Source organism: Nelusetta ayraudi, unplaced genomic scaffold, assembly GCF_046127955.1.
Source record: "Nelusetta ayraudi isolate G7.1 ecotype Tasmania unplaced genomic scaffold, CSIRO-AGI_Nayr_v1 ptg000092l, whole genome shotgun sequence".
Taxonomy (NCBI): Eukaryota; Metazoa; Chordata; class Actinopteri; order Tetraodontiformes; family Monacanthidae; genus Nelusetta; species Nelusetta ayraudi.
Genome location: NW_027466142.1, coordinates 4351888 through 4363683, shown reverse-complemented (window position 1 = coordinate 4363683; position 11796 = coordinate 4351888). Strand labels below are relative to the sequence as shown.

Here is an 11796-nt window from a genome sequence, read left to right as displayed (position 1 = left end):
GCCAGACCCGACGATATAATGAACCCGTTTAGTGTCACACTGATGTCACGCACAACAGTCATGGCGGTTATCTTCTTGTGCCTTGAAAATGAGGATGGGCAACCTTCAATAGAAGAAGATTAAACCTGAATGTCTACACAACCTAAAATGAGTATCATTTCAGATATACATTTAAGATTCAGTTAACTAGTTTTTTCAGAATACACATTTTTCAGAGGAGCACCTAAAAGAGTGAAGATAAGGGACCTTTGCACCCTCTCGGCACACATATTCCAAAGCCTGTTTTGTTGTGTGCTTCTCAAAGTCAACCCATCTTGAATATGACTGGGGGCATTATCACTACAGGCTGCCCTGCCATGTTGGTATTTTTACTGTTTTAACGAGATACACTGCTTATTTATGCAAAGGATAACCATTAAAATGTCATAAAAATAATAGTATTTAATTTAATTCAAAAGTACTAAGCTCCAGTTATGTATAGAAGTGTTATTTCATACACTGAGACAACGACAATAAAAGCTTCATGCACTTTTGGTAATAACAGAGAAAATGTTGTGGACTCACAAAACTATGTCAAACTGTTTAAATTCTTATTCAGTGACAAATAATGTATCGCTCATACTCACTATTTTGGCAACTTTTCCACATTTACGCAGAGATTGCACAGCAAAAGAATGAGGCACATTGTCCATGGGGATGGAGTTCACCTGAATGACTCGATCGTTCTCACTGGAAAAAGGACAGAAATGAAACATTTCAGTGCAAAGTGAACATAACATGCAAATTTAAGTTTTACATCCCTCCATTTCACACACTTCAGTGGGATCGAGGTTGCGGCAGTAGGGTTTGCATGCTATTCTCTCCCCACCAGCTCCTCCTGGGGGACCCTGAGGTGCTCTGCCTGAGGTGCTCTGGGCCCTGTCAGGCTAAATGAGCCCTCTGGCGAGACCGCAGCCTCAACCCCATGACCACCACCCAGCGGGATGTTTCTGAAACACCTTAAAAGGTGTATAACCTGGAGGCATCCTGATGGCAGGGAGCAGTAGCAACTCCTGTGGATGTCCCAGCTCCTTAGCCTCTCTCTAAGGCGGAAATCAGTGCCAGACAGAGGAGTCTCAGTTCAGCTGCTCGGGCCTGCAGTTTTGACTTTTCAGTAACTGTACAGTTCTTATGACTATAAATACAGGGTTAGAACTTAGACAGAACAGTAAATTAAAATGTTTTTCCCAATGGCTTAGCTACCACTGCACAATAAGACTGGTGCAGCCCCCAGTACCGTCCTACAGGTGTCACCATCACCGCCCATCCATCGCTTGCTCCATTTCCTATCACTCGTAAACAAGACCCGAAGACACTTGAAGTCCACAGGCTTACTGAGCCAGGCCTGGGAGTTCCAGCACCTTGGCAGGGGCTCAATCCTGAGGCTCCCAAGTCGGCCTCTCTGACTGGGCCAAAGATCAGCATCCACTGAGAAAATGCTCAATTTAACATTAAGAATGCCTACACAACTCACTGCGTTCACTGAGAAACACATGGCAGCCACGAGACCCATGTTACTGTATCTCCTAGTGAGATGAGTCTGGAAAAAGACACGTGAACAGAGGCCTCGCTCTAGACTCAGAGAACCAACTCATGAAACTAATAGTAATTCATAACTCTGGCAAATTGACTCCAATTATAATCAAAAGTCATCAGTGTCATACAGGTGGAATCAATGAGTCTGCATAAATACGGGGTGTCCCAAAAAAAATGTACATAATTTCCCAGGCCAATAATTTTTGGCAACTCTTGTTGAAATAAGCTCAAATTTTCACAGAATGTATAGAAAAAGATCAAGATTTTATATTTAATGTTTCATTTTTTTCTGTTTTCAGGTTGAGCCACGCCGCTCACTCCCAAAGAGAAGTCATTGTGCGTCTTGGAATATGCTCGCACACCCAGTTGATGTGTGCCGTGACACAGGCGGTGCACATATTGAACACTTTTGAAATCGGTCCCATAATAAACTTATGATGCTCAACACCTGAACTGTTTACTTTCATTGAGCTACACTTAGTAGTTTTCAAGATGACTTGCTTTTGAAATGATATCAAATTTTTTGGGTAAGCCTGTATTTCCCATGTGTGTGAAATCCTCGCTCAAGGATTATCTCCTGTTTGTTGCATGTGTAAATAAATGACAGTGTACAGAATTCATGTGTGAATGAGGTGGGATTTTACAAACATAAATCTTGATGTTATTACAACAGATTATAACATTTCATTCATGAAATTCTTCTTAAAACATGCCGACTATGTGCTGAAGTAGAGAAAGCGGCTTGGTTTTCCAAGCACTGCAGGTCCTACCAATGTAAAAATGAGGTGACAACGGAAACTAGCTGGTCCATAAAGGAAAGACTGTGGGTCAGACAGTCACATGGCAAAAAGCATTACGAGTCATGCTCTGTTAAAGAATGGTTTGATTACTTTTTTGAAAGACTTACTAGAGTAATCCCTCTGCTGGTCCTCCCTGAAGCACGTCTGACACAATTATAGACGTCTCACCGCTGTCCATGTTGGGGTTGTCACGGCCACCGGACACTGCGATGCCAAAACCCATCTTTGAGTCCTAGAGAGAAAAGAAATACAGTGTTTCTATTAATAGCGCATTGAATGGGACTTAAAGCTTTCCATTTACTAGTTTTGGATGCAATATGATGTGAAATAAATAGATTTGTCATTCTGGAATTCAAGAACTTGAACACTGATTCACAATTTTTGTCAAAATTTGAAGTCGACTCGTCGCTGATGTCTGCATTTGTATTTGCTGTACAGCTGGTTGCCATTTTTGTGCTGAATGCAGAGGAGATTTGATGCAGCTATCTGGTCACTGAGAAATATGAACCAGGGAACTTTTAGGATCATTTCTGATAAAGCAAAAACACAACGTCAACAACAACAACAACAACAAAGATATAACCATCGTACCACAACATTACCATTGTGCCAAATGAAAATGTTGTGTGATTATTTTAATGATATTGAATATTAATTATACAAATTAGAACATTTATGGTCCTGGTATTATGTCTTTGTTGTGTTGTTGTAATGCCAATGACAGTTTTCTCATATGGTTTATTTTATCATTTCAGCAGCTCTTGATTGTTAGACCTGAGGTGCCATTTGCTAGTACGTGTTGTTTCTTGTTGTCAGGAGTGGGAGACTGGACAACAGTTCTGAAGGCAACAATTAACATGACTGCCAGTAAGAGCCAGTTAACAAGGTTTACAACACACCATGCTTGCAGATTGTAATTATAAATGTGATAATACTGCTTGTTCTTTACATGTTAATGTGTTTTGTTTTGTTGTTGTTGTTTTTTATTCTAATAACCTGAATATAGCAAGGCACGTAGCTCATTTAAAGCTTTAGCTTCTGGCCAATACATTTCTTCTACATTTCTTCAGGTAGACACAAGCCAACACTAAGCACTGTGCTCTGCAATTGTGAGTGTCTGCGAAGTTCTTCAGAAACAACTGCACAAATTAAAATGTATAAGAACTTCCTTGTCCATTCACTCCTTTGTCTGCTCTGTTTTTATATTTAAGGAACTTGCAAACAATTGAAAACCCTCCGACAAAGGGTTCGGCTTATCAAGTTCCCGCAGTCTGCTCCACTTCAACAATCATTTTCATTTCTGAAGAGAGGCACTGGTGGCCACTGTACATGGTGCTGTTCATAGTCTACGGCAATATGCCGCCTATTAAACTATTGCAAAGATGTACATATCAGGCTTTGCACAACGGAAGGTGAGAGATTTAAAAGCAATAATATGTAGATGTAACTTGTCATAATTCATCAGTTATACTTTATCATTTTTCAGCCACTGAGAGCTGCTGATAAGAGCTCAGGAAAAGTGTATCTGTGCAAGTCCATTTCACCATCACTATAAATGTAGATATAATGTGAAATTAACTTTATAATCTAAAGATGGCTCTGCCATTAAGGGTTGCAGATGACAAGGTGGAGGACACAAGGCCACAGAAAGGAGCCCCGAACAAAGACAGCAACAAAAGGAAACGTGTCCCTGAGAAGATAGTTTCCTCTTCCGGTCGTCATATTCCTGGTTATCTATTACGTTGCTGCTGTGCCAAATTCAGATGGCAAACTCTGGAATGCATTGTTCCAATTATGGATTGATTTCTAGCCAGCTTTTCCTATTTATATCTACACATATCGCACACACGCCTCACCTCCCCACCCTGCTTTTGTGTTGTATTGTACTACAAATAGCTGTAGTTGAGCATGAGAATGCTGCCCTCCTCCAAACAGACTGAACACTCTGGACTTAAGATTTGCGTACGGTTAACAGATGTACTTGGATTCTTATTTTAAAGGAAACATATGAAGACAAAAAACAGTACAGATTTCCAAAGATTTGCAGTATTGTGTAACAAAGCATGCAAATTCTATTGAAGGTGTGAGATCATGCAGAGAGATGTTTTGCATCACACTGCACAAATAAAGGTGAGGCAAAAAAAACAACCAATGAAAACAAGGACCTGCTGTGTGTTAGTAGTTATTAAATGGGCTTACTCTCTGCAGTGTGACAGTGTACTGCTCCCACACCATCTCCTCCGTCCCGGAGCTCTGAAAAGTTGACACACAAACAGCAGGACAAGCAGTGAGTGACTGGCAGCTCCAGATACAAAAAAGTCATCTGCAAAGAATAAAAGTCACAAAATGAACCAATCCAGGGCTTCAAGCGCCTTGAAGCACAATCTCAGCATGATGATAGGAAACAAAAACATAATACATGATCCAATTTTTGAATGAATTATTATTAGACTTATCAGACCATATAAACGTTTCATGCGCTCGATAAACTAACACAAGGGGAGGTGTTTCCCACTTGTCAAAATCAAACAGGTGGTTTAGACCTCTGTGATAGCAGCTTTTATATTAAGGTGTCACGCAACACCAGCCAGGTGACCTTCGGAGGAAGACAGAAGCCAACATGTCATGGTACGAAGATAACGTCTAAATAAAACAGTCACGTTTTTGTGATAAAAAAAAAAATGCTCGCAATCCTATCACAAGATGTCTTGGATCAGTAAATGTACCATGGGAGGAAGTGTGTATGAAGTGAACATTTGTAGTGAACCTGGGTGATTCCAATTTAAACTTAAAAGACCGACAAAAAAATTGAAAATATTGCATTCCATATGGATACATGGTTTCTGGCAATGGGCGATCTTTAATGAAACATTTAATACCCTGAAGTTTACAATTCTATTATTTGTGGTGGTGACAAACTCTTAGTAGTAGCAACCACAGACAAATCACTGAGCCGCGAGAACACCAGCAGTAACCCAGATTAACACAGACACACGCACACACACACACAGACACACACAGACATGGTTTCGTGTGGGTGTGGGAAGTGACCTCTGTGAAAGAACAGTCGGTATCCTGTCGATAAGAGCAGCATGTACGTCCTCCTGTCTGTCTCTCTGCCTAACTGGTGTGTGATTTTAATTGGACAACTATTCGAGCAGACATCTGTTCTGATTCCTTTCCACTTCGGTGCTCTTTAACTCTCTTCCCAAACACACACACGCGGACGCATGCACGCACGCACGCAGGCCGAATATGTGAAGTAGGGAGCCTTGAAGACGATGATGGAGGCCGGCAGGTCTGCTCAACCTCAGCTTCATCTCACAAGAGCTGAGTGGGAGCAAGATGAATAAATAAGAGTTTGAAAGTATATCATTCGCGACTTCATTTGCACATCAGGCATCAGCCTCCAAAAATGCAAATGCAGTGCAATGGAAATAGAAACAAGCAAATGCGCCTGGTTGGCAGATTGCTGAATGTTGGAAGTTGAAAGTCTAAACTGAAAAGGAGCTACGCAAACTTAGAGCTCCATTTATGTGCTGCAGTTATACCAGTCGTGCAGGCAGACACTGGTCCACTGTATATTACAGGCATTCTTCACATGCAAACCTTTGTGGACCGCAGTAGGTTTGTATTATTGTCTAAAAAAAAGATTTTAAACACACAACTACTCAAAACAATTGTGCGGATTTACAAATAAACAAATCAATGAATAAAAAGCTTACTTTGGAATTTTGCAAATGTATGTATTGTTACTTCTGCAGCACTTTCTCTCAGCACACAACAGCAACCGTGTCTCGCGGGTCCTGACCCTAAAAACCTTTCCCTCCACTTTTAGGCACGTCAGGCAGGCGGCAACATAAAACTCACCCACAACATATAAGCTCTGGGAAATGAACCAATGATGCCGGACAAGCAAACAAAGGTTTAGTAAATTATGTATTCTACCCTTTCTAAGTGCATACAAGCTTCAGTGTATTCTCTGGCAATGAAAGACCTTCTGGCAAAGATGTTTTTTTTTTTTTGTTACATTCACTAAATTATTGATTGCATACTTAATGCTTTTAACATCATTTATGTAAATACAACTGTCTACATAAAAAATATCAATAATATTGGTATATACATGCACATTTGAAAAGGTGAAAAAATATATAATTTGAAGGCACTATATTTAGAACAATGTGCCTTCAGGTTTCTCATGGTTGAGTAATGCTAAACAGTATTCATTCGGCAGATTACATATTGTCCACTGGTACAACAAAAAACATAACTTTAGACATACTGTTTTGTCTCTCGCTCTCCATCGTTGGGCTCGTCAAGCTCCTCTCAATTATTGTCATTTCCTTATTAGCAGTCACAAAACTACATTGCTAATCTGCAAGCATGCCCGATACAAAAGAGTTTGATTTCCAAATTTTAGTAAATTAAAAAGCGAGGCAAGACGGGTAATAACACATTTATAAAAACCAGATGAGGATTTGATGAAGAATTAATACCAATAACAGTAAGAGAGGACAAACTAACCCGCTGCTCAGCCGTAACTGTCGGCTGCCGCCTCCCTAATCAGCTGATCACTTCCTGATACACACCAGCAACCGTGGAAGACACCCAGAGTCGTTCTTGCACGACATCGAGGCCAACAGTCTCGTGGAGCTCAACCAACAACCGACTTGCCTGTGCGGTCAACAGATGCATCACACTTGCACTTCCCACTGCCGTTACACAGCCGGAGGATCCCACACCCTCGGCCAGGATGGCGTCTGGTGACTTCAGCTCAGCTTTCAACTCCATCAGAACACGGACACTCATCTTTGTAACTGCAACGAGCCGTCGTGTCGGACTTGGAGACCCTCACCGGCATCGCCGTCACCTTCCTTCACCCCCGGGTTGTGTTCTCAGTCTGCTCCTTTGCGTACCTTTCACACTTGGCCGCACTCCCACTCAAATTCTACACTCAAGTTTGCAGATGATACAACCGTGCTGGGTTGCATGACCAACAATGAGCAAACAGCCTGAGGGGTGGGGGAGGAATGGGGTGGAGGGGGGCTGGAGTTGCTGGTAATCTGGTGTCACAGCCATTACGGATCCCCAGCAGCAAGAAAACATTACCGATTTGCGGAAACACAAGAAGAGAGAGAGAGCGCGAGACCGTCTGGTCGTACATGGTGAGAGGGTCGGGCAGGTCCCGAGCTCCAGGCGCAATCTGAACATACTTGAACTGTATACGCATTGCCATTTTTTTTTCTAAATAAAAATGAGAGGGTTGACAAAATTTAATTATGTCACAATCTGCAAAGACCAAGTACCAACCTGCACACTCCTACTCAGCGACAAGTCATGGGAGTTTTTATCAAGTAAAGTCACTACAGCAAAAAACTGTGATCCAACAGCAAAAATCCCAGCAAAAAACAGCAAATTATTATTATTATTTTTGCAAGTCTGGATGGTGGTGCCCAGTGAGATTGATTCTGATTCTTGAAGGAGAGCCTAAGAAAAAGAACCTTCATTCACAAAGCAAAGTACACCAAACAGGCAATGACTTCTGGATTAATTCCAAACTAAAATGATTCTTGAGCCCTCATAAATTCTAACTATCGGCCTTCTGTGTGAAATTCAGAGCTACACTACATCGGCACTCTCTGCTCTACACTCTATGCACCCATTCATCCACTCATGCGTGTCCCACCAATTTGAGCAGACAGGAGTTCCCAGCAGGTGCATAAAGGACCACCAGGCTGCCTTTTAGCTGCTCGGTGTCCAACCCCCTCAGCTGGATCCTGGCCCCCTCGCTGCTCTCGTTGGCTCCCCCATTCTGGTTCGCTTCCTTGCACCCGATCTTGTCCGTCTCGGCCTGCAGGCAGCGGTGCCAGCGGGGGTATCCGACGCAGCAGCCGGCTTGCAGCCACCTCCGATTCATGGCTGGTCAGAGAAAAGCGAAGGAAGCTCCTCAGAGCCCCAGTGGGCGGCGCAGCCACGGCGCCCTCGGCCTACCGCTGCCCCGACGAGCGAAATCCAGCTCCACCATGATAACTTGTCCAAACTTTACCCCGCGCCGCAACAAAAGCAAGATTTCCGGAGAAGCCGGTGCTTAACCTCCCTGCCTCGGTGTCCTACCTCCAATCTCCAATCTGGATAAGCCCATGCCATGGCGGATTAGCCGAGACCCGGAGGGAGGAGAGACTAAAAATAACTGCGGACTCACAGCGCCTCCTCTTGCCTCTGTCCCGCGGAGAGTCGCCAGCGCCCGCGCCGCCCTCCTCCATGTCCTGCGTAAGCCCGATGACATGGCCAGGTAGGAGTCGGGTCCGGGGGTGAGCAGGGAGAGGCAGGACGAGAAGCGGCCGACGGAGCCGCCTGCTGCTGCTCGTCCGCTCCCACCCCTCCGCATTGCCACTTTGCTCTCCAACTCTTAACCGTCTGCCTTTTTATTGCCTCTCTCCCTCTCTCGGCTCTCTTACGTGCTCTAACACTTGTTCACACACACTGATTTGTACGCGTCGGAACTCTTTCCCCCCATTTATTTACTCCCAAAAGAATTGTAGCTAACTGTTAATTAGTTGTCTCTGTGTTGTGCATTAGAAAATGAATGTGAAGTTGAGGCTCATATTATTTATTAAAAATGGCTGCTGAAAAAAACATTGGCCAAAACAACAAAACAAAAAAAATACATACACCCATTGGTGTATGAGTGAGTGAGTGAGTGAATGGGTGAATGAGAGGCCATTGTAAAGCGCTTTGGGGTACCGTGAAGGTGCTGGAAAGCGCTACATTAGTGCAGTCCATTTGTTTTATGAGTGAGTTTGAGGCCTTCTTTTGCACTAAGAACGACTTGAATGGAATCACACATTTTCATAGAACTAGAATTATTTTTGTATACCACACTTTTGAAGGCTGTTTAAAGTTTCAATTCCTTGCTCTTCTGATCCACAAGTCAATGTGCCTTTGAGCCAAGACACATCACCTACGGCTTTACGTTGCTCATTAAAGGCGGCTTAGAGGATTGTTTTGGCGCTCATGTTAGTGACAATAACTGCTCTAAAGTCCTCTGATTGGCCGGGACACAAAGCACTACTCTTCACCACTTCACACTTGTATCAAAAGAAAGACTGGATATATGAAGACACGTGCAACTGGGAATGTTTTTACATACTTGCCATGCAAATCTAGTCAGCCCTAACAGAAAAATGTTATATTATAATAATATATTGATGTAAATATTAAGAACGTACAACATTAGCTCTCACGAGCGGTTTCCACACGGCTGCAGTTGCTTTTGGTGTAAATTGGGGGTCAGTGTCACGTTTAAGGGCGGACGTCAACGTGGCATACAGGTTTGGGATTTATTTTCAAGGTCTTTATTCCTGGTTTTATCTGTGAATATGTTTAGTTGACGGCACACACACACACACACACACACACACACACACACACACACACACACACACACACACACACACACACACACACACACACACACTGCAGTGACCAGTCAAAAAAAACAAAAAAAAAAAACAAAACGAAACAAACGGCCTCTATCTCAGAGCTGCACTCACGCCGACTTGTGCTGTGCTGCCTGCTGATCAACACACTCATTAGCTTCTCTATTTTGGCTCCAGGGCGGCGTGTGCACGTGTGTGTGTGTGTGTGTGTGCGTGTGTGCGTGTGTGCGTGTGTGTGCGTGCACATCTGCGAGTGGCCCTTGGAGCTCGAGACAGGGTGCTGTCAAAGTCCATTGACATCACGACACCCTCACACCATTTACAATGCTCTCTTTCTCTGCCTCTTTGTCCCCCTTGACGGCGGCTCCTGCCACAGCACAGAACAGCACTGTGGTGCTATGTCAAGGCAAACGCGGACAAACAGTGCACGGACGCAAAGCTAGCACCCTTGGATAATTACACACACTTTTTTTTTTTTTTTTTGCTCAGTATATACCCACCAGCTACAAAACTATATGTAAAAAATGTATAGACACCAGCGGCGTCAGAAGGAATACTATAATTAACGGGAACACGAGGCGTGCGTCGTCTATGCGGTCTCAAATAGCTTTAACGTAATTAGCTCCTAATTAAGAGCGAGTGAGGTCCGCGAGTGCGATGTGCTGTCAACTACACATTCACACGTTCCGCTTGATGTATAAATAACCGAGCGAGGCGGAGCGGGTACTCGGCTACATCTCAATCTGAACCCCCCCGGCGATGGATTCTTCAGGGGAACATTAGAGGAGCACCGATCGCGCTGAAGCGTCTGGCAAAACGCGTGATTCGCTTCACAATCGCGCGGCATCTACGCCACGAGGGCAGGAATTGTGTGCGTTTTTCTTCAGGGATCCCTTCAGTGGTTCTCAATTGGGGACAGTCACAGGACCCCCCCCCCCCCCCCCCCCTTATCAAGTCGCGACCCAAATTTATTCCACAAAAATAGTAATGCTAGTCCACTTCATCATGTCTGGTAGAAGCAAAATGCAAAATGAATGCCAAATATCCTCTCTATAAATATATATATGCTCTAAAATGTCTTCTTTTGAGATGATAAACACTGCTTTAAATTAAATGGCTTATCTTCAAACGGAAATAAACCGACTTTTTGATCAATTTAACTGTAAGAACAAGATGTACTCCAGGGATTAGTTTAGGGACTCCAGGGAACGTCTCAACTTGGCTTGCAGTAAAGTTGCCACTACCAAATAACTTGATGTGGTTAACCCGTTTTATTTCTGCACCTTGCTTCGGTCAGTCTTTCTCTTTGTTTATGCGTCTGTGGTTATGACTCAAACGTTCACAAGCACACGAGCGAACCAAAGACATTTGGAAACAAGGAACGCATTAATGCATTAATTCCCCTTTTAACGCTCACATAAAATGAATGACTTTCATTATCCACTGGTATTGCTCCTGACAACTTATATCAGTACTTGGGGACAATGGATTATACCGCTTAATCCTCCATTGTTAAAGTGGATCCACTTTGGCGTCAGACGTTGTGACTTTGTCTTTCTCAGCGCCCTCACCCCTTACAGCTACTTCTGCCATTGTTTTGTGTCATGCCTTATTGAAACTCCCTCCTCCCCCTGTTGTTGTAAATATTTCAAACATAATCTTTTCATTATAAATAAAGAACAAGGTTCCTCCACAGAGCAGCGGGGAGAGGGGTAATGGGATGAGAGTGGGGGGGGGGGGGGGGGGGTACAGCTGATGGAACAAGACGAGACAGAGTCCCCACTTCTCCGCAAACAGCACTATGCATGTAATGGATGCTCCAGGCCAAATATAGATATTGCAGCCCTGTATGGCCTCCTGACCTCTATGACTAAGTGAACCTAAACTACAATGTACACAAAGAAAAAACAAATTGCCTGTATACTCTCAATATACTAGTACTCCCTACTTTAATTTTGAAGTCACGACTCTAACAACAC

At 43.4% G+C, this 11796-nt stretch overlaps 1 protein-coding gene across 2 annotated transcripts in view; it reads right to left on the bottom strand.

The window, feature by feature from the left end:
- The window catches only part of tjp2b (tight junction protein 2b (zona occludens 2)), a 56151-nt gene that overhangs the window by 25840 nt on the left and 18515 nt on the right, over positions 1–11796 (bottom strand). For both annotated transcript variants that reach the window (XM_076047283.1, XM_076047282.1), the window contains exons 2-4: positions 4575–4628; positions 2483–2607; positions 627–729 (exon numbers count right to left, since the gene is read on the bottom strand). In XM_076047283.1, the coding sequence (XP_075903398.1) occupies positions 627–729; positions 2483–2607; positions 4575–4628 (282 nt within the window). The remainder of the gene's footprint in view (positions 1–626; positions 730–2482; positions 2608–4574; positions 4629–11796) is intronic.